The sequence below is a fragment of the Miniopterus schreibersii genome (assembly GCF_964146895.1).
Source record: "Miniopterus schreibersii genome assembly, chromosome: 11".
Taxonomy (NCBI): domain Eukaryota; kingdom Metazoa; phylum Chordata; class Mammalia; order Chiroptera; family Miniopteridae; genus Miniopterus; species Miniopterus schreibersii.
Window position 1 is genome coordinate 4746023 of NC_138111.1, and position 26509 is coordinate 4772531.

Consider the following 26509-nt stretch of genomic DNA (forward strand, 5'->3'; position numbering starts at 1 on the left):
GCGGCAGAGGGAAATTAAATCACAGACACACTGAAGATGGAGACAGGGACTGGAGTGATGCGGCCACAAGCCAAGGCCACCTAGAGCCCCCAGGAACTGAGAGAGGCAGGAAGGACCCTCTCCTAGGGCCTCTGGAAGGAGTGAGGCCGTATGACACCTGATTTCAGACTTATGGCCTCCAGAACTTGGAGAGAATACATTTCTGTTGTTTTAATTTTCTGTTTGTGGTCTGTTACTACAGCAGCCCCGAGACACTAAGGAGAAGTTATAGGGGCCACAGGACTGGGGTTTTCTAAGAATTAAGCATGGATGTTTCAAAGAGTGGACAGGTGTGTCCAAGCATTGGAGTGGCTGCCCCTGGGGGGGCTCGGGGAACACAACTATGGCCCTCAGCAGCCAACACGCCCGCAGGGACACAGGACAGTCCAGATCTGGGAGACGCCTCAGCAACCCACTGCAGATGGGAGCAGGGACCTCTCACCTTTACAAGAAATTCTACCATTTACACACGGGTCACCTTCTGCCATGTCACCTGTCTGTGCACACAGACCTGAGAGAAGCGCGAAGCGCTATAACCAGGAGAACACCCTGCTCAGATGTGGGCCTGGGGTCCCCCCAGTGCCTCCACTTCCTGGGTAACCTGTTAACCCCCTGAGGTTTGGAACCCTGATCATGAAGTTGAGGGGAGAAGATAGATGGAGGCTTTCCTGGGCACGTGCTCTGTGCCCGGAACAGCCCATGTGCATCTCACCCTCTCACACACCATTTTCCAGAAGAGAAGCTGGTGTCAGAAGGCCCTTTGCTCCAGGCTCCATGGACACTTTGTCTCCCAAAATAGAGGTCCCATACCAGTCAGTGAGGAGGATCCAATGGGTCCCGGTGTGGGGCGCCATCACAGCGACCCTGGAAATGCTGTTGAAGTCTGAGGGGCACTCCTCTAACCGCCGGGCAGTTCTTTCCACTATCCAGGTGGTTCTTTCCAAGTTAACAGCAAGGATTTTTCCAGCTGACATTTTCCTGGGCTGCAAACTCAGCCTTGTCTGTAAAACATTCTCCTGGGGGAAACCTGCCCAGCTCATCCTGGGCAGGAAGCTGTGTGTCCACACAACATTGTCTGAATCACCGCAGACTTGTTCTAAAGTCTGACTGGTGTCCACATGGGCTGCTCTGCCTGGAAATGCCATTACTTTGCAAAGTTTACTTGGCCCAACTGGAACACAGAGGCTCAGAAAAGCAGCCTCTGTGGGCTGACATGGGAGCAGAACCATGCTGCAGGAGCAGGGAGAGTGCAGGGCGCAGCGAGGGCTCCCAGGGCCTCTTTACCTCTCCTGGGGCTGGTCCTGGGTGCACTCGCTTCTACCATGTCCCAGAGACCCCTGGGGCAACTCCTTGGCCATCAGGGGCACTGCCTCCTGGAGTCCAGGAACACTGTGCCATGATCAGAAGTGCAGCCCCCTGGTAGACTTGTGTCTGGTCTGAATGATGCCACCAGCAGACTGCTGAAAGGTCCTGCAAGGGGCTGGTGGTCCTAGTGTCTTGGCCTCCTGGATATGAGCTCTGGGAGGAAAACAGCTCCTTTGCTGGGTTCTAAGCTAGGGGGCTGTGGTGGGTGGGTGGTTGGAGGAAGAGCCTGCGTTTCATGGAGTTGTGGAGGTTTTGACATGGGTGGAGGGCTCCGTGGGCCCACCATTCAAGTAAACCCACAGAATTTCAGATGGACTCATGGGCCCTGGAGTTTAGGGTGATAACCTGGGCCAGGGCACAAGGCTCTGACTTTCCATTTGGTGCTAGTGCTTTCCTGCCCATCCCCATGAGCTGTGGGTCACTCACCAAATCTTGATTCAGCACAGGCCGTGGCCTGGTCTGGATGCCAAGTTCAGGCCGAGTGGCTGCCCTACTGGAGGTGGAGGCAGATGGGAACATGGCTGACTGCACGGCTTTCAGAAGACGGGCTCCCACCCACAGCTGTCACAAAGACTGTGACCATTCCCCTGGGCCCCTGCAGGCCCAGGAGTACCCCTTTTCCAGAAATGGAAGGGCAAGTCTCTGTGGGCCAGGAGGGCGAGAGATGCCACTGCAGGAGGTGCCCGTGTGCCTCCCTTCACACTGTGCCCACTCACACACCCAGTGTGGACAGTGTCACAGGCCAGGCGCTCAATGCCATGTGCCCAACGAGTGAGGTTACTGACAAGGCTGGACGAGCAGCCAGGGTGTCCCTTCCTCTGGACATGGTCCCACTGCACCCCCTCGGTGCCCAAATGCTCCTACTGTTTTGGAAAACTGGGTCCCAAACTCTTGGATTTCTCCAAAAGTCCCACGGACCGGGATCGCCAAGGTGCTATGGGCTGAATGGTCCCACTGAATTTCCATGTTGGAGCCCTAACGCCCAGGGCCTCAGAATGTGGCGGTATTAGAGACAGGCCCTTAAAGAGGTGATGAAGGTAAAATCACCATCTTTTTAGGGTGGACTCAGCCAATGTCCTGGCTTATTTATAAGAAGAGATTAGGAGAGGACCAAAGGCATGGGTGCTGTCTGCTTGCAGCCATGAGGAGCATGTCTTCTTCTCATTACCGAGAGGTCAGCTCTCTGGGGAACCCCTCTGGGGGACCCTGGGTGTGGCCTGACTTTCAGCTCCTGAAGGACCATCTATGCTAACACAGGTCAAAACTCAGGCACCATCCTGAGGTCCAGGTGTTGGGAGGGCTGGCGACCAGCACAAAGGCACAGGTGATGGTCAGAGGAGACCCACGCATCCTTGGGGAAAAGTTGGAGCCTCGAAAGTCTGCACTCTTTTCCGATAACCAGGCCACTGACCTGTGTGAGAGCCCCTGTTTCCAGGGGAGAAGCTGGCCTTCCCACCGGTGGGGGGCATCCCAGGGAACAGGAAGGCCATGCTGGGGGCTCCAGGAGTGTCAGATGGGATTTCTCTCTCATTAAGCGCATAGGAGAGTGTAGAACCAGTAGCTCTAGCTTAACCCCCCCTACACACACCTCACACCTCACACATGTACCTACACATGCATGCAACTCAAACATATGCATTTCCCCATCACATGTATGACTTATGCAAGTCATAAAAAAATATGAAAACCAGAAAGAACAAGTTTGCTTTACTTAATGTATCTCAAGCGTCCGTTCCCTCTGCGTGTGCAGCCCCTCTATTCCTGGGCAGCATTCGATACCTAAGGAGCAGAGAGGGCAGGTAGATTTGGAGCCGAACCTATCAGGTGGTGCCAGCAACCTACCACCCAACTCAGAGGCAGCAGGTGGCCCCCAGCAAGCCTCCCCTCCAATGCCTCCCCTCCCCTCCTGTCCCGTTTCCAGAGTGATGGGAATTAAAGGGCATTTGAGGAATTTCACGCCCAGTCTGCAGATGTAACTGGAGACAGGGAGCTGGGGTCCCAGCCCCGTTTCAGCATCACTGGCTGGATTGTTTGTGTAAAGAGGAAGGGATGGCTTAGGTTTGAAAAGCTCTCGTACTTCACCTCCAAGCCTTGTTTTAAAAACCAGCTCTTCAGTTGTCCCAGAAGGGGTGTGATTGGGGCTTCAGCAGGCTGTGCCAGGAGGCTCTCTGGGCCTGGGTAGCCTGATGGGAGGGGCTCCCACGTACAGCCAGGAGCCCAGCAGGCCTTGCTGGAGGGAGACCTCACCGGGGCCCAGAGAAGTGAAGGCAGAGAGGGAGCGCCCAGGAGCAGCCCCCTGGGATCAAAATCCCTCACTCCCTGGCCTGCTGTCAGCTCCAAAGGGGCACGCAGGGAGTCAGCTGAATGAGTGCAGAGTGCCGATATGGGCCCAATTTCTCTGGATTAGTAGCCCAGATGTGCAACATGCAAGCTCCTTTGGAGACCTCTTGGGAAGTGAGACCCTAATTTTACTCCGCAGTCCCATCTGCAGTTAGGGGAAAGGCGAGGGCGGGTCCTCTGTCTGGGCTACAGTGTTGGGCGCCCCGATCTGGCTGGATTGGGAGTTCAGTCTCCACCCAGGAGAGGAGCTCTGAACTCCTCCAAGTAAAAGAAAACTTAGGCGGGGTGAGCTGCAAGTTTTTTCTTTTTTAAAACCCGAAATGAGCAAACCGGGGTCCCCTCCGCACGAATTCCTGGAAGGCGGCTGGGTGCGGGCACCTGGGGCAGGGAGAGTGGAATCAGGGTGGGCCCGGGGCTCCCAGGCCGGCCCGCGCCCCTCTGCGCGCTCTCGCCGAGGGATGGGGGCGCCGAGCCCGCCCCACGTCCGCTCCCGCCCGGGGCCAGCCCCTTCCTCGCCGAGACTCGCCCGCTGTCCCCACCCCCTCGCCCGCGGCGCCCAGTGGGAGGCGGGGGCCGGTCTGGCCGAGCCCAGCGCCGGGCTCTGATTTGCTGCGGGCTCCGGGGATCGACAGCCTCTTCGGGTGCCTTCCAGGAGAGAGGGAGGGAGGAACCCGGGAAAAAAGTGCTCGGCGCCCAAGGCGAGGTCCGCACTCCTAGTCCCCGCGGCTGGCTCAGGACCTCACTCGAGCGGAGCGCCCACGGAGAACGGGTCGCGCGGGGCGGCGGCGGCCAGGGGAGACGAGCGGGAGTCGGAGGAGTTGGAGGAGGCGAGGGCTAGCGAGCCGAACGGGGTCCGGCCGCCCCGCGGGCCAAGGTCGAGCCCTCCTGCCCTGGGGCCAGTGCGCCCGCAGACCCCTGCCGGAGAGCCACTGCCACAAAGAGAACGGGCCGGCGCCTGCTCCCCATGACTTCCTGAGGTCTTGACCGCCCCGCCGAGTCCGCCGCCCGGGCCGAGCCCCGCGCCTCCGAGCGTCCCCGCGCGCCCCGCCCCGCGCCCCGCCGGCATGGACGTCCACACCCGCTGGAAAGCGCGCAGCCCGCTCCGTCCGGGCGCCCAGCTGCTGTCCCCGCCGCCGCCGCTGTTGCTGCTGTTGCTGCTGTTGTGGGCGCCGCCTCCGAGCCGCGCAGGTAAGGGCGCCGGTGCGCCCGGGCGCGAGGGGCGCCGGCGGGGCTGCGGGACGCGGCGCGGGCCGGGCGCGGCTGTCACCGGGCGCCGGCCGCTGGCCTCTCCGCGCTCGCTCGGCGTTCCTCCCTTGGCTGTGGAATGCACTGGCCAAGACTCCGAATGCCATTAGTTGGGGGCCCTGGAGAGGGAGACGCGCCAGCACAATGCCCCGCGCGCGCGCCAAGCGCGCAGGCCGGGTGGGGCTGTCCCGCGAACCTGGGGCCGGCTGCGTGTGGGATCAGCCAGAGGGTTGCCCTCGAGACCGTCAAACTTTTTTGTTCAGGAACTTTGCATTCTCTGTCTCACATCCCAGCTTTGGCCCGCACAGCCCTGCAGAACTTCCTCTCCTGAAAACCGGGAAGGGTCGCCCCCTAGAGTCGCAGTCTGTCAATTCTTGGGGTGGGGGACGCTGTGGGGAATCCCAGAAGCTTGAGCCCCCAGCCCTGCACTTGCCCCCAAGAGCACTGTCCCTCAGCCTCTAGACCCCGCTGGCTCTTTGCTTCGTCAGGTTTACTGGGCCTCTTGCAGCCCTGGCCACCTAAGTGTTCAGTGGCCCTGGGAGCCCTGGAGGGTGGTGGACCAGCCCTGCTCCTAATCCCACCCGAGCCCCCTGACTCTCTGGCAGGCAGGTTTTTCCTGGGTTTGCCCCCAGAGACGAGTCAGTGGAGCAAAGCCAGGAGATGGCCTTGGAGTTTGGACTCAGCGGTTTATATGATGTACAGCTGTAGGCTCCTTCCGCCAGAGGTCTGCCCTTAGAAGGAGCCCTCTCCCGTGGGAGCTGGCGCTGACCGAATGCTTGCAGGATTCGTGGCAGCTCCCACCCCGCGTCCTGATTGGACAGTGGCTTTCTAAGCATCATCGTTGCTGGTTACCTACAGGATGGGTCTTCACACGCCTTCGAACATTGGCCCCCAAGGCCCTAGAAAGTCACCCAAGTCCCCATTAACAGGTGGGGAGACAAGGCTCAGAGCTATGGGTAAAAGTGACAGGCAGAGGGATGGGGCAGTGGGCTCAGGCTGGCTGTCCCCTGAGAAGGTACCACCTCGCCACCTTCCCCTTCTCTGCTTTGTAATTTGAAGATATGCGGGAAGAATCAGTTTCCATGTTTTACTTGCCAATGAAGATAGTCTTCCCCTTTTTCCTGGCGCAGTGAGTGCTTGTTGGGCCAAGGAGGGTGAGCAGGAGTCAGGGTATCCAGCCCGTCGGGGGCTGGGGGAGGGGAGGGGAGCCTGCCTGGCACAGGGACCTGGGGTCTACCCCTGGGCTGCCACGATGGTGTCCGCAAGCCTGAGCTAGCTGGCTCTGTTTCTCCCTGGTCCAGTGAATGTGGGGGACAATAGCAGCCTCCAGGAAAGTGGTGTTCATCCGGGTGGGGATGTGGTCAGGGGACCCCATGGCACCCAGGGACTTAGCCCTGCCCCAGCTCCTCTGTTGGGCTTTGTCTCAGGAACTCGGGAGGGAACTGACCAGGGGAGTTGTCACCCCCAAAAAACTGGGGTTGGGCGCGTTGGCTGCGCAGTGTGCAGAGCATGCATTTGCCCGGGTTTGGGGTTGGCTGTTTGCTCCCCATCTCTGTCCCCTGCCCATCTCCCCTGCTTCCTCTTTGATTTCCCTTCCTAACCGAGGGGCAGCCGTGGAAGCCAAAGCCTGGAGGTGGACCCTGGCTGTGGAGCTGGACATTTTTGCTTTTGTCTAAAAGATGTTAGAAGCACGTGAAGAAGTCACCTCTCTGGCGGGGTCCACTGACCTCTCTCCACCACCCAGGGTGGGACCATTTGGAGCCATCCTGGGTATGTGGCCAGAGAGGGCGGCTGTCCACTTGAGACGCAGGGAGGCGGGAGGGGTCATCAGCCGGCGCCTTTCCTCCTCCCCGTTTTGGGGTGTGCCAGATGTTTTCTGGGTTTTCTCTGAACATGGCTCTTTTTCCTACCTTTTTCTTGGCCACGTGTGCGTAGGAATGAAAAGTAAGATTGCATTTGGGGCCGTTTAACATTGTAACGGGCAAAGGAGAGTATGTGAAATGAAACATGACCCCAATATTTGGAAATTGAGGTCATCTCCTCCACATGTCATTGGTTGGACCCAGTCACGTGATTGCTTTTTGCAATAATTTGTGGGAAGAATCGTCCAAGTTTGGTGGGACTTGACTGAGATCAAATGGTTAAATTTCCTCTGACTCAATCAAGTTGGCTGGGAAGACATCCTTTCCATCCCCCCCGCTTCTCCCCATAAAAGAACAGTCGGTGGGAGGAGCTGGGAGCCAAGTCCATTCCGAAGCCCTTTCCCGCATCTGCTCCAGATTTTGGTGGCTGGAGAGGTTGGAGCTGTGGTCACTGCCCAGCAGCTATGACCACCCAGCAGTGGCCCGGGGCAGGCGCTTCTTCCCCTGGCCGAGGTTCAGAGTCCCTTCTCTGATTCGCTTGCTTCAGGCCTGTTCCTGGGGTGCTGGCCAGAGCCTGTCCCGTTACCCCACCCTTCAGATATTTCTGGATTCTCACCACGGCCACGCCCTTAGCCAAGCACAGCTGATGCCTGCCTGCCCCGCCCCTGCCTTTTGGTTGTCTGGCCCTGTCTCCCATTGTCCCTGCCTCATCCCTGGGTCACAGACCTTTTTGGGTGGAGCAGAGGCTTGTGGGGAACAGACACCCATTGCTCTCAGCCCCACTTAATAACAGTGACAGTGATGGCGGGCAGACTAGCTTTGAGCCCTGGAGGGTCAAAGATAAGTCACTAGACCCCTGAGGCACTGGGTTCACCTAGAACAGGGCAGGTTCCTGCCTCTTCGGAGACCATTGCACATGGGAACAATTGTAAGGAATTTGCTGGCACTTGCCTGGCCGTGCTAAGCCCCGTGCCCACATCATCTCGTTGGACCCTCACACAGCCTTCAGTCAGGGAGGTGCTGACTGGTGCTTTGAGAGGCCCGGGAATGGGGGAGCAGGGGCCCCAGATTCTGCTAACCTCTGGGCCCCGAGTGAGCTTCTCCCTTCTTCCTGCCCTGCAAGGCCAGGCCTCAGTGCCTTTGACTTGTCAGGATTTTACCTTCTCTCTACATCCGTTTATCCCCTGGGAGCCCCTAGGAGAGGCCCAGTGAGTGCCCTGAGCTGCAGTCCAGGCCTAGGAGCCCAGCCCAAATATGGCCCTGGGGTGGGGAAGGGTTCTGTTTGGCCAGCAGAGGTTTTCAGTTCCCCCCTCCTTTCCTTTCCTTTCCTTTCCTTTCCTTTCCTTTCCTTTCCTTTCCTTTCCTTTCCTTTCCTTTCCTTTCCTTTCCTTTCCTTTCCTTTCCTTTCCTTTCCTTTCCTTTCCTTTCCTTTCCTTTCCTTTCCTTTCCTTTCCTTTCCTTTCCTTTCCTTTCCTTCCTCTTTCCCTCCCTCCGTCCCTCCCTCCCTTCCTCCCTTCCTTCCATCTTTTTTATTGGAATGCCTTCCAGGGGCACCGGCTGCCTGCAGTCTCCACCACTCCTTGTCTTTAACCATGCCCTTCTCTCACCTGCATGGTCTGCTGGCCTCTGAAGCCTTTTGCCTTTGCACCCTGGCCTGGAGGGTTACTAAAGATACAGGTGAAGGTGGCAGGTCCTCGCTCCAGGAGCTTACAGTCAAACGGGAGGCACACATGTGGACATGGCTCATTTCACTTGTCGTTTTCATGCCCAGTGTCCCTTTAAAGCAGTCCAGGAGGGTCGGCTACATTGGGGAGATCTGGGGAAGCTTCCTGGAGGAGGTGACCCTAAACTTGGCCTTTCCCCTCCCCATCTTCCCTTTCCTTCAATCTCAGAAGTGCACCAAAGTGTCTCCTTAGCAGGTCCCCTCATCCACCTCTGCGTTTAGTCTGGCCCTCCCTCCTTCCTGGCAGGACATTCTGGGCTCTGCTGCAGGACTCTTCTGGGCCTGGCTGCTTCTCTCTGCTGGAAAGCCCCTCATTAACTTGGCTGACAGGCTGTCCCCAGCTCCACGCTTGTCCTAGGAGAGCTGGGCCAGCAGAAGTGGCTGCTGTAAGAAAGAGGGAGTCTCCAAGGGGGAAAGTGGGAGACCTGGGGGGTCCTTAACCCTTTCTCCACCCCTGCCTGTGAGGTTGGGTGTTCTGAAGACACTGACAGCCTTGGCTGGGAGTGTGGGGGCCCCTGTGCTGGGTGACAGGCAGTTGGGTGTGGGAGGGGACAACCCTTGGCAACCAGATGTCAAACCCCAGGGGCAGTGTGGGCAGTTGAGAAGTCAGTGCACACTGAGTTTCTCTTTCTCTGAGAGACGCTGGGGGTTGGCTGGTCTGGGGCCAGTCACTGGGCCTCAGCCTTCCCTTCTGGAAAACGGGGAAAATCAGATAACTTGCTCTGAGGGTGGCTGTGAAGGCTGATTGAGGTGACACCTGGAAAGAGCGCTGTGGGGCGCCTGAGATGCAGTGAGCACCTGGCCTCTGTTTTTGGTGGCATTTTTGCAAAAAGGAGAGGCACAGTGTTGCTACAATCCACTTTCTGTGTAAGTGTTCAGGAGGAGCACCACAGGGGAGGTGTGTGCGTCCTTGGAGGCTCCAGTCAACAGAGAGACCCCGAGGGCTCTGCTGTCCGCAAGCCGACTGGGTCTGGCTGCTCCCTCACTGTCCTCGGCCCCTCATCTGCTTGGTGGGTCTGCTTCCTCTGGGGTGCTGGCCAGAGCCTGCCCCGTTACCCCACCCTTCAGATATTTCTTGTCTTGTAGAGGTCACACGAGGCAACATGTGTGGGAATGTTTCACAAGCCTATTTGAGGTCGCATGTGTGTGTGTGAGCACGTGCATGTGTGGATGTGTGGGTTCACGTGGACCCATGTGTCTGTGTGTGTTTGTGGGTATACACGCGTGAATGAGCGTGCCCGTGCACATGCAGGCACGTGCACATGTATACACATGGTCTCCCGAGGTGCTCCTGCAGGCAGGGATGCTGTTTGAGGAGGTCCTGTCAAAACGACATTTCTCCCCTTACCATGTCCCACCCTGCCGTTTGGGCGAGGCAGGGAGGAAACGTGGCCATGGAGCCTGCTGGCCACCACGAGGCTGTGGGTCCTGCCGCAGGGCCAGCTGGGCCAGCTGGATCTGATAATTTGTCAAGTCTTTTTTTACTCACAGGAGGGCAATGTTATATTATGGCTTCTGCCTCCCCTCTATTTATATTTCCATATAATCCGCTTTGCTGGTGTCAGCACTTTGCCAAATGTTAGTCTGAAGATTTCTGGACCAGCTGGAGGCCCTGAGATCCCGAAGGCGGGCCTGGCTTTGGCCCTTCTCATGGGCAGAGCTGCCTCCGCCATGGGATGCGGCATGAAGCCCAGGGCGTGGGGCAATGGTCAGGGGCAGGCGGCCAGGGTTCGGGTCCTGGCACCACTCCTACTTGCTGTGCAGTTAGCTTCCCATACCTCAGTTTCCCTAGCTGTAAGAAGGGGGTGATGATGGTAACTCCCGAAACATTCTGTGAGGGTTCAAATGTATAACATGCAGGAAGCACAGAGTAAGCCCTGTTATCACTGTTATGTCCTTCCTGGGCCCCAAGGCAGCACAAGGCAGGGGGCCTGGGGACAGGCACCAAGCTCCTGGCTCTGGTCTCTGGCTGGCCGTGTGTCTCTCCTTTTCTAATGAACAGTCACACCAGTGCCTCCCACATGGGGTAAGCATGAGAAGAAATGACACAGACAGTGTCCCCCCATGAGTTTAACTCATCTCTCACTCTGACTTCTATGGTTCTGACCTCTGGCATGGGGGCACATCATTGGGCGATTGTGGGCGCACCACATTGCCCACGCTCCTCCCTGTCCTCCTCAGGCCACCTCCACTTTACTAGGAGCAATTGGGGTCCAGACATAGGATGGACCTGCCCACATCCTACCTCCTGGACATGACCGGGGTGACGACTGATGCATTGGAGGGGTGCGTTCCAGGGTGGGCACAGGTGGAGCTCCAACGCTGTGTGAGCCAGGCCAGCCCCAGGCAGCTGGAGAGAAGTTTGTAAAATGAATGAATGAATGAATGAATGGATGTGTGCGGGTGCCTGGCGTGGGTAATGGAGTAACTTTGTGTTATACACATCACATAGTCTAAGCTGTCATCTCATCAGCTTCGACTCACCCACTAGTTTTTCTGGCAGAATCCCAACCTAAGTAATAACCCCACACTCGGAGTAAATGTTGCCACTCTTTGGTGACTCAGACCTAAGAAATGGAACCGCAGTCTGACCCACTTTTCTCCATAGTTCATTATACAGAGCTTCATTGTACAGAAATCCAGCCTGCTTCCTGCGATGTCTTTGCGCAGGAAATGGGGGTTCCCCTATTTTTTCCTAGATCTGTGTTATTTTGAGGAAATTCACTTTTCTGTTCTTTCCTGCCAGCATCTTGGTCATAGGGATTCTAATAAAATCTTTTTGAAAAAATAAATGCCACAAAATGATATCAGAATGTGTGTATGTAGCAGTGTGGTTTAAATGTAAAGACTCTGGCCCTTGCATTGAAATAAATAGCAGTCTCACAATGAAAAAGAGTTTTAACCTCAATGGAAAGTGGGAATGATTGTCTTCCCTTCTGCTGGCAGTAGGGTGGTGGGGGGTAATGAAGAGGGGCGCTGGGCCTAGGGTGGTGATCTGGGCTCCTAGGAGTTTCTTTCCTGTAGAGGGATCTAGACGGAACACAGGAGAGGCTGGCCCTTGTGTAGAGAACCTGCGAGTGACAGTAGCTCTGCCTGAAGCGTTTGTGGGCCTCCGACTCGAGTCAGGCCTGTGCTGGGCACAGGAAGCAGGTGCGCAGATGAGCAACAGGTGAGCTTTCCTGCTCTACAGGAGCTTCTGGCGCAGTGAGGGCGTCGGACCCCTGAACAGGCAGTTGCCCCCAGTGCAGTGCAAGGTGGGAGGTAGAGAGACACGTACCAGCAAATAGGGCCAATCCGAGGGAGCCACCTGCGAGACCCTGGGCGCCAGACATTCACGGGGAGGCACCTGCCAGCTCCCAAAGGGCGCTGGCCGATCAGAGGAGGCACCTGCCGGCACCAGTGGGGGCTGGCCAATCAGAGGGAGGCAATTGACAGCAACGGTGGGTGCTCGCCAATCGGAGGGAGGCAATCGACAGCAACGGTGGGTGCTCGCCAATCAGAGGGAGGCAATCGACAGCAACGGTGGGTGCTCGCCAATCGGAGGGAGGCAATCGACAGCAACGGTGGGTGCTCGCCAATCGGAGGGAGGCAATCGACAGCAACGGTGGGTGCTCGCCAATCGGAGGGAGGCAATCGACAGCAACGGTGGGTGCTCGCCAATCGGAGGGAGGCAATCGACAGCAACGGTGGGTGCTCGCCAATCGGAGGGAGGCAATCGACAGCAACGGTGGGTGCTCGCCAATCGGAGGGAGGCAATCGACAGCAACGGTGGGTGCTCGCCAATCGGAGGGAGGCAATCGACAGCAACGGTGGGTGCTCGCCAATCGGAGGGAGGCAATCGACAGCAACGGTGGGTGCTCGCCAATCGGAGGGAGGCAATCGACAGCAACGGTGGGTGCTCGCCAATCGGAGGGAGGCAATCGACAGCAACAGTGGGTGCTCGCCAATCAGAGGGAGGCACCTGCCGGCACCAATGGGTGCTGGCCAATCAGAGGGAGGCAATCGACAGCAACGGTGGGTGCTCGCCAATCAGAGGGAGGCAATCGACAGCAACAGTGGGTGCTCGCCAATCGGAGGGAGGCAATCGACAGCAACAGTGGGTGCTCGCCAATCGGAGGGAGGCAATCAACAGCAACAGTGGGTGCTCGCCAATCAGAGGGAGGCAGCTGCCAGCACCATGGGGCTCTGGCCAATTGAAATGAGCCTGCTTTGCCAGGGCGTGTGGCTTCTAGGTGAGTTTGAAGGGAGGCATCCCTTGGCACTTTTCCCGGGGCACTTCCTCTGGCTCCTGTGGGTATTTAGCCAGATCGCTTCGGGGTGTTACATGTGGAGTGCTCATGATCCTCACTCCAACCGTGGACCAGGTGGGGTTGGTCCCATTCTGCAGGTATGTAAGTGGAGGCTCTGCGAGCCCAGCTGGCAGAAAGGAATGACAGTCGCCCTCAGCCTCCCAGTGGAAAGCACACACCTGCCCCCGTTTTGTGTGGGTCGTTACTGTCGTGTGTACCGATGGAAGTTGCCATCTCAGAGCCAGGGGAGGGGGCTTCACAGCTTCAGCTTTTGGTTGCTGTGGGAGACCTGCGCTTCATAAAGAGGTGCACGGCCCCTGCCAAGGGTGAGAGCAGCCTTGGAGCCCTTCGGTGCCCGCCTTTTCCGCTGTGGGTTCGTCTTGTAAATGTCAAAGATTTCTTCTTTGGGGGAACAGAAGGGCACTTGGGGCCCTGGTCCACGTGGGTCAGTGGCGTGGGGAGAAGTGGCTGGCCCAGAGCCCTGAACAGGAGGCGCAGTGAGGCGGATGGGAGCAGGAAAGACGAGCTGCCTCACAGCCCTGTGCCCAGAGTTCAGTCTGATTTGGGTGCTGGAGCAACGTTTGCAAGGTACCCTTTGGGGAGATGTTCTCTCCCATCCTCATGTTCTCTCTGGGGGGTGAAGTTACCGTGATCTGTGTTTGCTGCTAGTTTTCTTTTGCTTCCCCGTTTTCTGTTTTCTTTGAGGAGAATCTGGGATGCCTAGGGCCCCCCGTTTCCTTTTCTGTGCTGTTTCTGGGTTTTCCTCCTGGGACAGGAGGTGAAAGACACATCCTCCGTGTCCAGCGTTCCTTGTAGACGCAGCTTTCTTGTTTCTGAGCAAAGAGTTGCCGTGTCCCGGTTGGTTTTATGCAAAGCAGGACACGCAGACACTGCATCTTCTCACACCTTTAGGACATGTTAACCTCGAGGAGGTGGGGCCAAGAGCACTCCCTTGGAGAGAAATGCAGGAAACAGGATTCCTAAATGTGGTGACTTTCCAGGGAATTACTATTGTGATTTAGGTTCAGAGTTTACATAAAGGCCGTTTAGCACAGAAAGTAGCGTGTGGGCAATGGCCGTGTTTCAGCTGGACGCTGGGAACCGCTGGAGCAACCTGGGCGCTCTGAGTGCTGGGGCTGCATTCAGAAGGGGCGGGCGTGACCCGACCCATGGGCGTGGTGCGGTGGGTGGTGCGGTGCGGTGCCTGTGGGTGGAGAGGTGGGCGGAGCGGTGGGCAGGCCCTGATGAGTGATGCCACTCCTCCGGGAGGACCTAGGGACCAAAATCAGTGGAGGGCGTGTGTGAGGGAGGGCCCCTCAAGGACCATCCTTCCTCCCTCACCTGAAACAGGTTGAGTGCGGGGTTTCAGCCTAAATGATGGGAGGTGGGAGGGCACCTACAAGGGGATGAGTGCCCAGAGGGGAGAGAGGTGCTCCCTGTGGGGTGAGGTCTTTCTTCTCCTAAGGGAAGGCTGTTATTCTGCCAGGGGGACTGAGGGGTAGGGAAGGTGAGCTTCAAGAGGAGGCCTAGTGCAGCCAGGCCTCAATCCACCCCCCACCCCCCCTTTCCATTAGCCTGTCCTCACACGCCCTGCAGTGCCATGGGCCCCTCCATGTGGACGGGCTCCCACCTCCCCTTCCTGGGGCAGGGCCTGGCCGATTACAAACAGCTGCCTGGCCTGGGAGCAGGGTTTACAGACACTGGGAAGGCCATTTTCCAAGGGTGGGAAGGCACATGTGGGGGTTCTTTTGCAGCCTGGAGAACTGGAAGAAGGGAGGGCAGGGGTCCACTTGACTGTCCTGCAGGCTCTCGGCTCCACCCACTGCTTTGCCATCAGGAGGAGGTCAGCTGAGGGATGGTCAGGCTCTGGACCTGGGGGTGAGGGGCAGCTGGGCTCCTTGCGGACCCTGGGGTCCCCGGAACTCTCCAAGGCCTCTGCTGAGTCTAACAGCTGAAAAGTGAGTTAGAGTAGAAAGAACATATGACACACGAGGGAGACAGTTAGCTTGAAGGTAAAGAATAAGATTCTCTGGGACCCACCCTCCCTCCCTCCCTCCCTCCCCCCCTCCCCCCCTTCCTTCCTTCCCTCCCTCCCTCCCTCCCTCCCTCCCTCCCTCCCTCCCTCCCTCCCTCCCTTCCTTCCTTCCTTCCTTCCTTCCTTCCTTCCTTCCTTCCTTCCTTCCTTCCTTCCTTCCTTCCTTCCCCCTTAGTGCTTTCATTTCACATATTGTTTTATCCTGATGACATCTTTCTAAGGTAAGAGATGTCATCTGCCCTTTTACAGGCCCACAGAAGCCCCACAGCTAGTACAGAGTTGGAGCATCGGAGTCACAGAAATTTGGTTTGTTTAACCTCTTGGGAACAGGCATGATGCTTAGAGTCTGAGTGAGGTGGGGTCTTCGCCTCCTCGGAAGCACAGTCACTTTTTCCCTTTTCTCTGGGGTCTTTATCCCAGCAGGGGGCTGAGAGAGAAGGAAGGTGTGGTGAGACCTGAGGACCACCACGGGTGACCTCCCTCCCTCATTTGTCTCCTTGGGCCCGGTCAGTGGCGCATGCTGGGGCCTGGTCTATTGAGAAAGCAGTGCTTTTGGTCCCTGTCATTGGGTACCCACTTTCCAAAGCCACCTGAGTCCTGGGCCCCCTGGTGTCATCCTCACACGTCTCAGATGACATCTGTGGGATTAGATTTTGAGCCCTGCATCCAGCTGCAAGCAGAGTGTGTATATAGGGTTGAGCTGCCTTGCTCTGAGTCATTTTTTCCATTTTAGTGGGAAGGAAAGAGTGATAGGAGAGGGATTATAGCCAGGTAGGTCTTGTCTGTTTAACATCAGTTGACATACGATGAAAGAGATGTGTGCGAATCGGTGCCAGCAAGCCAAATGTTGTAGCAGATAGGGTGGGGAGCGCGTTAGGGCGCCCCCCTCTGAGGGCAGGGTGGGGCTGAGCAATCCATCAGGTGATCCAAGAGTTAAGCTGGTTAAGAAGGAATCTGGACCCAGGCATGATCCACATCTTTAAACCATCAGCATTTCAGAAAAGAAAAACCCTGAGAGAAGCAGTGCCCCGAGGCCCGCTTTTGGAGCCTGCCCCTTTTCATATTAGCAAAATGCCTGTGATGAGTCTGAGAACCCAGGGAGAGCCCGAAGGCTTTCCAAGGACCAGGCTCAAAGGAGTTCTACTCTTGGTTTTCCCTTAACAAGGATCATGAGTCCTGGAGAACTGTCAGATCCCTCAGAAATTTTGCTACTCTGGTCACCCCCACTGCATGGCCCAGATGGATTCTACTGGGAAAAGTTAGGGAATTTCAATTTTTTAAAAATCAAGGGAATAGGGCTTATCCTGCATATGTGGTCCTAGACATTTCTAGTTGTAGGTCACTTCAGTAGGCAGAATCCATAGCGAACAGTGGGATTCTGTTCACTGTAATGACATTGGCACGTCAAATTTCAAGACCAAGGTTTGGGAGTGCTTCACCCAGAGGCCAGGAGCCATACTGCACCCCAGCTCCACTGGACACTATGAAAACCTGGGCATGGCCTCGGGTCTGGTGCTTCAGCACTGTCCTGGTATGACCTCAAAAAAGTCATCTTTCTCCCATGCCTCAGTTTCTTCATGTGTCAATTGGAGCTGAGATGTCTACCTCATAAGTTTGTGGTGAGAATTTAAGGAGGCACAGTTTAGACCTCCACAATAACGGGGTCTCTCTGGATTTCTGTTGTATCTCTCAGTGTCTGCAGCATAGGAGGGGCTCAATAAATAGCTGTGGGGTTGACCTGAAGGTGTTTTCTAAACTCTGAGGATGTTGGCTGACCCCATTTGAGCTGGCTCTCCGAAGCAGGGTGGGCAGACGTGAGGAGGCCTGGGCCATCTTGGGGGTGGGTGGAGGGTACCTCACTGTCTGGCAGAGGTGGGTAGTCTGGGCTTGATGTCCCTAGAGAGGTTTGAGGAGACAGGAAACTGAGATTTTGCCCAGGGCCATTCTGGCATTTGGTCAGGGTGCTCGGTCCAGGGAACATGGCCAGCAGTGTTTGCTGGATTGGAGTCTGTGGGCTCAGGGCTCTGCTGGTTGTCCCACACTGACATTAATCTGGACTAGGCGATGAGCCACTAGTCTTCACTTAGCAATCTGAACCACCCAGATCTCTCAAGGGACCCCAAGCAAATGACCAGATTGTGGCAGGATGTGTGTGTGTGACGTGTGTGCCTAAGCAGGTGTGAGCACCCACCTGATTTCTGGCGTCTCCAGTCCCCCAGGCACACAGCTGGCTGAGGCACTGAAGGCCCCCTGTGTGTTGGCTGCTTTAGACTCCTGACTTCCTACTGCCTCCAACAACCCCGTGAGGTCAGGGAGAGTTTGTCCAGGTGACTCAGCTAACAAGGAAAGCAGACCTGAGAATTGAACATGGGCCCCTGTGGCTCCCGGGTCACCCCTCTGCAGCACCCCTCTTCTTGCCAACACCCCCCCATCCCTTCATCTTCCAGATGCTTTTCCCGGTGTTCACCCTGCTTCTTAGCTCTAATATCTCCAGATGAATCTTTCCAGGCCCTTTTGCCTTAGGTTCCTTTAATCCAAGGATTAATTCTCTTACCCTGTAGATAACTTCCAGAAACTTTCAGCCCTGTTTTGGAATTCTTTAAATACCGTCAGCTCCACCCACCCTTCTTCAGACCCCGTCTTCACCCTGAGCCCTTACCTTGAACTGCTCTGATCTCCAGGACTCCCAGGGGGTGATGGATGGCTCCAGGTTGTCGCCTCCCACTCTCTCACCTGCACTCAGCCAGCAGCCCCCTCCCTGGGGTGGCTGCTCTTGCAGAGTCTGGGCTGACTCTTCTGTGTTTGCCTCTTGGTTTCCATGATCTAGCCTTCCCAGTGCTGAATTTAAGCCCCAACAAAAGCACTAGCTCTAGGCATGTGCCTTTTCCCATAAACTTTGATGCCTGGTCAATATCTTGGCCAAACAAAATAAAACAAAACAAAACAAAAAAACCCCACCTTCTGAAATGGGGTAGTCTGGTCTCTTTCCAGTCACTTGTTAAAATATCTCCTGATCTGATTTCTCCGGTAGTAAAGCAGCCAGTGATAACTGTGCCCCGGAATGGGCCCTGACATCTGCTGTTCTGAGCAGCCACCCACCTCTGGGGTATGTCAGGCTTGACGCTGAGCACATTCTTCTCTGACGACTCCTCGCTTACTGTCCAGATCTTTCCTTTCCAGTGTGTCTTCCTGGCGCCCTGGGAGGCTCCGGGCCGGTGTTTCCAGGCGGGCCGTGCCAGCTGGGCTGGCTGAGCTCTCAGCATCCCCCTGACACCGGCCAGGTGCACAGTGCTTCCTGCCCAGGGCCTGCCCAACCTCCCCGACAGGGACATTCCCAGGGCTGGTGTGGGACAGAGCCCTGCTGGAGGAGCTTCTGGGACTCTCACTTCATCGCGGCCCTTGGCCCTCTCTCCCCAGCCTTGTTCCCAGACTCGGCTGGAAGGGGAAGAGGGGCTGTGGGGCCTCAGTTTGGATGGAAGGCGGTACCCCTGTGAGCCCCTATAGCTGGGAAATGGAGTCCTGGCTCTGTTGTTAACCCTGTCCTCGCTGGGCCGCGGATCCAGCACCTAGGTCTGTAGCTCTGATCTCTGGAGTCATTGCAACGGGAGAAGCTCGCAAACTGAACCTCATACCTGTGTGCACACACCTGCTGCGGGCCCTGCGCCCTGGGAAGCTCCTGCTTGGAAATGCACTGGAAACACAGTTTCTGGGTTAAACCTGGCAGATGCCTTGGTGGGCAGCTACCACCTGGAAGGCACCGGGCACGGCTTTGCCAAGGGGGTGGTGGAAGAGACTGCCTTCCTGAAATGCATGTACTGGGCACCTACTGTCTGCTCTGCCGTGCCAGGCGGATCAGGAGCAACGCTGCTCAAGAGACTCTTGGCCTTTTCCCAGGGAGGGGGCGGCCCTGCCCAGCAAGGCTGACCCGAGGCCTTGGGAACCTGGGCTGCAGTGCTGGGGCCAGTGCTCAGCTGCCCCTGGCTTTCCCAGTCCAGGCCAGTCTCCCCTCCCTCTGCTGCCCTGTTCTCGTGACAGCTCCCCCCACCCCTTGGGAGGAAAAGCAGTGCGAGTTGAGTGCCCGCAACACGGGGGTCAGAGGTCAGATGGAGACCAGCGCTGATGGCATGGGCCGAGCTAGGGGCGGGCTGGCACCGGGTTTCAGCAGCTCAGAGGGCATATTGGGGCCAGGCTGCCGGGCCCACATGGCCTCATGGTGGTTTGCCTGCAGTTGGGGTTGGGGGTGAGCTCATGCTGCCGGGGCATTGAGGGCACACGCTTCAGACACTCAGAGGATGGACACTGGGCGGGATCAGTGTGAAGGGCTCCCGGCAGCACCAGGCAGGGAAGACTGTCCCTTGGGAGGCCACGGCCACTCGTGGAGAGAGGGGTACCCCTCTCCTTGAGCATGTCCCCCCTCCTTCTCTTCCTTCCTTAATTATTTATATGCTTTTTAATGCAAAAGCATACATTTCATTGAAGTCATTTTGGAAATACAAAAAGTACACAGAAAATAAGAATCACCCATGATCCCCAAGCCCAGACTCAACTGGGTCTAAGGACAAAGGGTGAAGAATGGAAGGAAATGCATGCTGGTGGCGGGTCTGGAAACAGCGGCACAGTCCCACTCAGCCAGGGGCCTTGTCCCCCACGGGCCCTCCCGGAAGGCCAAGGCCTCGGAGGGGGCACAGTCCGATTGGACATTCGCGCTATCAGGAAGGCGTCGTGCTCTTCCACGACCTCCATGAAGGGCTAATTCGCTTGAAGTGTCTCCTCCTATTGTTGGGCATCGGGCCATTTCCCAGTGTCTGATACCGTAAGTGGCTGTGCGTTGATGAGACATGGTGTCTCAGGATGTCCTGCTTCCACCTCACAGGCTAAGGCTGCCCCTCTTGGACTGCACTGGGGGGGGGGCTGGGTGAGCTGCAGACCCCCCCTCCCATCCCCTCCCTCTCCCCGCTGTGCGGGGGTTGATGGAGGAGGGAGGCCCATGGCTCGGCCTGCTGGGGATGAGGGAGGGAAACTGGGGCTCCCAGCAGAGCTGGGACCTGGATGGGGCGGGAGCGTGTGTGTGAGAAGCAAGGAAAGCATCCCAGCTGCCAGGAAAATGTAAGATACACGCGTCCTGAGAACCGGGAGGTGGAGAGTCCACATTTCAGGATATTTGGTCATAGATTCAGAGAACTACTGATTTTCCAAATACCTTTGTTAACTTCTCTTGACTATAAAAGTAAAGCGCACTCATTTTAGCAAATTTGGGAAATATAAAGATGCCTTTTTTTTTTTCTTGTTTGGGCTGACTGGGTGGCTTATAAACTGCAGACATTTTCTCATTATGGGGGCTGGGGGAGGACCCTTTTCCTGTATCACGGTCGGTTTTCATGTGGCCAGATTTCACCATGTGAATTTCTGGAGGACACGGACAGCCCGCAGCCCTTTCCTCACCGTTTCCCCCTTTCATGCCGAGCTCACGGGCAGAACCAGTGTTGTACCCTCCTTAGCCACAGACCCTTCCCGTGTCCTTCCAACCTTTGTAAACATCCTCACACAAGCATCCCAGCATCCCCGTGCTAGGTTGGAGGCCCAGTGGTGTCTGTTATAAATGACACTTGGCTGGCCGTCTTCCTGGTCAACCCTTTGTGTCTCTCTGATTGTCTCCTGAGGGTGGATTCCTAGATGGTGATTCATCAGGGCAGCAGGGTCAGAGCCCTTTCACTTCACAGCCGTTTGTCTTCCAGGCCACACTCCAGCCTAAATTTACCGCCTGCGCCCTGTTATCCTCAGGTACTGAACCCGGGGGACCCATGTGATAGGATGAGGCCCTCCACCCTCTGTAAGCCAGTCACTCCCCCCTCTCTGCTCCTGGGGGCTGGCCGGGAGCTGTTATTTAATGCTTGGGACTGGGCTTGGCCATCACTGGGCCCGTGGCTCATCCCAGGTCACGTGGGCCTTCAGGGTCACCCCACTTTCCTCATTTGGAGAATGGAACAACACTCTGCCCACGGGGTGGTTCTCAGAAGTTGGATTGCTAATAACAATTATAACACAGGCATTTGAGTTTTAGGTCAGAATTACAGAGAACAAAAGGGAATCTTCTAGAACCTAATAGACAATCAGTAGATGCTAACTGTCTCCCTCCCTGTTTTCAGCTATCTTTGTGTTTGCTGTGTCCCTGCTGTGGACAGTGACATCAGGTCCCGCTGACTGTGGGCCTTCTCTCCACCAAGGCAGTTGTCACCTGGTCGATGAGCTTGCTAGGGGCCTCGCCCGTGAAAGTGGGGGTGGGGCTCACGTCTAGGGTGCTGCAGAGCCTCCCCGGGCTGGGGTGGAGCCGAGGCGTGGAGGGACAGCTCTGCTCTCCCTTGGGCAGCAGCCTGCCCAGCGAGTCTGGGGCAGTGGGGTGGACTCTTGCCCGTGAATCTTGCAGCAGTAACGTGGGCTCTGCGGAGCTCCACGCACTCTTGTACAGAGGAGCTCTCGGGGGTGCTGAGGGAGGTTTCTGAGCCTGTGACTGTGAAACCTGAGGAGTCTGTCGCTCCCCCGCCTAGAGGGACACCTCAAAACTGGGCTTCATCAACCTACTGAGTGTGGGGTCCAGGCAGTTAGGCTGGGCGGGTGGTGCGGACTCCTGGGTGAGGCCGTGGAAAGCTGCGCTGAGTCCTGCCGCCGGCTTGTGGCGCCTCCTCAGGGGGTTGATAGCATCGTCGCTCGTTTCATGTCCACGTAGCTGGTGTTGAGTCATAGTCCAGAGCATCTGAACGCTTGCATAGCTCGTCATCAAAACCGCCTTCTGGTCCTGGGGGAAGTGATGCAACCGGTTCCTCCAGAGGGCAGATGCCAGTGCAGAGTTCTTCTACTTGAACCACAGCCGCACCCGCTGGACCAGTGGAGCCCCCCAGGGTCACCCCGCGGCCTGAGCTCTGAACGCAGTGCCATTTGGGGCTGTGGGAGGAACCATGCATTTGGTTCGTAAGGGATGCATTAGCCAGACGTTGATTTGTAGCAGGAAATATTCCTGTAAACCTCATCTATCATGCTATTTGCTTTGCTACATTTAATAGGTCTTTAACCACCTCCAGGGGCCAGTTTCCTTCTGTTTCTAAAGCTGTCTTTTCTAACGGGAACCTCAAGGCAAGCACCAGCCGATGCCAGTGCCAGGAGGACAGTGGGCCAGCACACACATCGGCCTTTTGTCCACATTTCAGCCCAAAAGGGGGCAAGGGTGACCTGGCCTCGGGCCTGCCGAGGGGCCCTTCGAGGACTCATGGCATGGGGTGGCCCACTTTAAATGCCAGACTCTGGGAAATGTGGCCGTTCCTGAGAAGTGCTGTGTGGTTCAGTTTTATGAAGGCCTGCTAGACACTTGCCCACTCCCAAAACAAAGACCAAAAGGTCTGTGACTTCTGGTCCTGGGGGAAGTGATGTAACCCCCTGAAGTTTTAGGTAGACTTGGAGAGGACAGCTACGTACCTATATAATGCTATCTCCTGCCGGACATTAATTGGCATTTGTTTTTCCATTAATTTGTTAAAAAAGCAATACTCATTCATCATCGAAGTGTTAAAAGCTCAAAAAAGTATAAAGGAGAAAATAAAAATTAATCATAAATTCCTTTCTTGTTTAAGCCATGCTGCCACTGCCGATGGTGTCTATTACATGCTGATAATGCTACTGATGGTGTCTATTAAGTGCAGCCAGATAAACTACTTGCTGAACATTTTGATGTATTTATTTTCTGGTATTTGTTTTATGTCTGCGTTTACAAAATTGGGATTGATGCCACTTTGTAATAGTTTTAAACTTATAATGAGGAGATCTCAGTAAACGAGGGGTAAAAGGGAATGTCCTCAACCTGATAAAGGGCATCTGTGTAAAGTCTACACCCTGAATGCTTCTCCCTAAGGTCAGGAGCATGGCAGGGATGTCTGCTGTCACCACGCCCGCTCAACATTGCGTGGTGAGCCTCGCCAGCGCAACAAGGCTAGGAAAAGGAAATTAAAGGTGCGTAAGATGGGAAGGAAGAAATAAAACTCTTTATTTGCAGACCACATGATTATCTATGTTAAATATCCCGAAGAACTTGCAAAAAAGCTTCTACAACTAATAAGAAGGTTTAGCATGGCTGCAGGAGTCAAAGTCAATACATGAAAGTCAGATGTATTTCTAGGTAGTAGCAATGAGCAGTTGAAAATAGAAATGTAAAGAACCATTATAATAGCATCAAAAATATGAAATACCTAGAGAAATACTTCACAAAATACTTATGCACTGGAAATTATAAACTATCACTTAGAGATATTAAAGAAGATCTAAAACAATGGAGAGGTATACCATTCTGATGGCCAAGAAGACAGTGTTTAGGTATCATTTTTTTTTTTTTTTCAAAATTGACCTACAGATTCAATGCAATGCTAATTAAAATCCCAGCAGGCTTTTAAAAAATTAAACATCGAAAAAATGATTCTGAAATTTATATGAAAATGCATAGGACCTAAAATAACCAAAATGATTTTGAAAAGAATATTGCAGGTCTCATGCAATATTAAGACTTACTCTAAAGCGGTAGTGATCAAGGCGTTATGGTGTTGACATAAAGATAGACATATAGACCAAAGGAACAAAGTAGATTTCAAAACTAGAGTCACATATATATGTTCATTTTTTACAATGGTGCTAAGGTAATTCATTGATGAAAGGATAGTCTTTTTCAATAAAGAAAATAAACTTAGATTCTTACTTCAAATTATATATAAAAGTTAAGATGGATCTGTTGACCCCAAGAAAGAAGATACCTACCAAGGAGGGCTCCTGGTGGATAACTGGGCTTAAGTTTAAAAACAGAGCCTAGCAGCCGTTTCTAAACTGGCTGCAGGTTGAGTGGCTTCCCTGGGGCTGGAGGGTCCATTTCCAAGACGATTTTCCCCCCATGCTTGGCAAGTTCGTCCTGGATTTTGGCTGGAGCTCGGCTGGGTTTCTCTTCTATGGGACCCTCCCAGGGGCCACTTGGGCTTCCTTACAGCATGGTGTCTGGTCCCAAGAGACACAGGAAGTGGAACCTATTGGTTTCTTAGAGCTTAGATCTGTAAGCTAGCACGTATCTTTTCCATCAGGTTCTGTTGGTCCTGTGGGCACAGAGCCCACCTCGATTACAGGGAGGGGACATTGACACTGCCTCTTGATGGGCAGTTAAAGAATTTGAGGCCATTTTAAAACTACTGCCACACTTAAAATTTTGTTTTGGTACTTTTTTGTTAATAACATTGTGCAAGTTTTTTGTGGCAACATAGTGGAACATAGAGGGACAGAGAGAGTGATGGGCAGACATGCCCCCTCGACACCTGCTAGGCCTCAGGCCCTTCCTGGCCACAACCCCTGCCCTGCCTGGGTGTTCTGTGCATGCATCACCTGGTGTGGTCTCAGGTCACATAGACATCGTTTGTTTATTTTAGCACAAGGGGACATGCTCTAGGAGTGCTTCTGTGCCTTGTTTCTTGTAAGGGTGTATCTTGGCCGTCTTTCCATGTCAGGCCGTCTGGCTCCCCCTTCCTGTCCAGCCTCTGCAGAGTATTTGACCAGCTCCCAACAGAGGGCTGTCTGCCTGTGTTCAGTTCTCTGCTGTTATAGACGACCCCGCCCCGCATGTCCTGCAGGGTTTGGGCCTAAAGGGGGGATTTGGGTCAATGCGTGTGCACATCCTAATGGGGTGTTCCAAACCTCCCCCCAGAAGGTGTCTTCTCCCTGGAACTTGTCTGCAGTCTACAGAAGACACATTCCCTTCCTCTGTTCCTTGGTCGGTTTCATTCACTGACTGGTTGTTTCCTTCCATCACTGTGCTGAGCATCTGCTCTGGGTCCAGCGCTTCTCCCCAGGAGCCCCTCCTGCCAGTCCAGTGTGGGGGAGGGCATGGCATGAGCAGGCTGTGGTGGGTGCTGGGGTGACACGCAGGAAGTAGAGGCCCAGCACTATTTACAGTGGGATCTCTTGCTGTCCTCCAGGTTTAGGAAGTGAAGGGCTCTCTCCTTGGAGCCACTTTGACTTATCCTAATTCTTGAGGATGGGAAGGAACCTGAGAAGCCAGAGCTGTTCATGCTCCTGATTTCATCTGCTGTCCGAGGCTTCCCAGGAGAAGCTGTTCCTGACTTTAGACCCCCTTAATAGCAGGGAAACTGAGGCCCCGTGGTTTTGGGGTATCCTGGTTCCTTTGAGCTTGTCAGTCTATTTAGCTCTGAGACCTGAAGACCCGCCAGCAGGTGCAGGAAGCCCCTCTGACTCAGGGGGACTGGCCAGCTGGGGATGCTCAGGCCACTGCAGACAGGCTTCGCCTGGATCCTGGAATGACACGGGGGTCAGTGCAGAAGTGGTGTGGCCCCTGTGCTCAGAGTGCAGCAGGGCTCAGTGGACCTGCTGAATGCATGAGGCCCCCAGCAGCTCAGGCCGGCCTGACTGACAGGGGCTGCCTGCCTATTTCAGCAAGCCCTTGGGGACTGTGATCTGAAGCTGGGGCCATGCCACAATTGTCTGGTGCTGCCCTACCACCTTAGCACGGCTTCCGGAGCACTGCCCTCTCTGCACAGGGCACTCTGCCAGTGTGACCCTAGCTGGCCTGATGGCATCCAGCCAACCCTCTGGGCCTCCGGGAAGCAGGCGGGCGGTGCAGAGCCTGCCACGCTCACGGCCAACCCCAGCGTGGCAGAATCTGGCACCTGGGGCCATCCCTGCCCCTCTCCTCCAGAACAAGGAGATAAATTACCCCAGAGGAAGCCGAGATTAGTCACCTGATTCCCCACCGCTCGCTCGGGCTCTGCTCCTGGCCTGGCGCCCGCTGGCAGCGCCGTGTGCCCAGCGCCCGCCCTCTGCCCGTGCCGTCTCAGCGCCCGCGGGATTGATGTCTGTGGCCGCGTTCCGTTGTGTTCATGGCCCTTTGAGGAATGACGGGGAGAGGACATATACAGTCATTTGTGTTCATAAAGACAGACGGATGGCACCCGTGACCAACCAGAGGGAGACAGAGTGAGGAGCTGGGCACATCCCTGACTTCTCGGGGCTGGTTGGAAGGTCCCTCCTGTCCCTCGGTGTGACAGTTCTGTGTGGAGTCCCGGCACCCACAGCCATCCGGACAGCAGGAGCCCGGAATCTCTGTGTGGCTGAATGTCTCAGCTAAATGTCTTCAATGAGCCGACCATGGGAACAAGCACAGGGGCAGGATGACATGGCTGCGGGCCCGGGACTGCCCCGTGCTGCCCCACTGGGCCTGGAACAGCCCTGCCCGGCCCCAGACCACCAGGCGGGGCTGCTCGCAGCTCCTGGCAGCCCTGTCTTCCTCTCTACTCCTGCAGGCCTCCTTCCCCGGGTGCTCTGTCCCTGCCACCATCCCTCATGGGAATCCTTGTAGGTGGTGTGACTTACTCTCAAGCAACAGTGTGGGTGTGTGGAGGGTTCTCTTCCCACCTGGAGGGGTTGCCACGATGGACTGTAGGTGCCCTCAGGCTGGATGGTGGCACATACATGTGCCTGACCCTCATGAGGGCACCTGACCAGCACCTGGCCACAGCGAGAGGGTGATGTGAACTTGCCAGGTGTCCGACCCTCGGGGCCACCTGAATGAGAGGTGGAA

General features: G+C 55.7%; 1 protein-coding gene across 2 annotated transcripts in view; it reads left to right on the forward strand.

Moving 5' to 3' along the window:
- The first annotated feature begins 4365 nt into the window (after nt 1–4365).
- The window catches only part of COL5A1 (collagen type V alpha 1 chain), a 124219-nt gene continuing 102075 nt past the window's right edge, over nt 4366–26509 (forward strand). Inside the window, exon 1 of one of the 2 annotated variants that reach the window (XM_081150536.1) lies at nt 4366–4932. In XM_081150536.1, coding sequence (XP_081006662.1) covers nt 4809–4932 — 124 coding nt within the window. In that variant the 5' untranslated portion in view covers nt 4366–4808. The remainder of the gene's footprint in view (nt 4933–26509) is intronic. The other variant, XM_081150535.1, reaches the window with a different exon arrangement.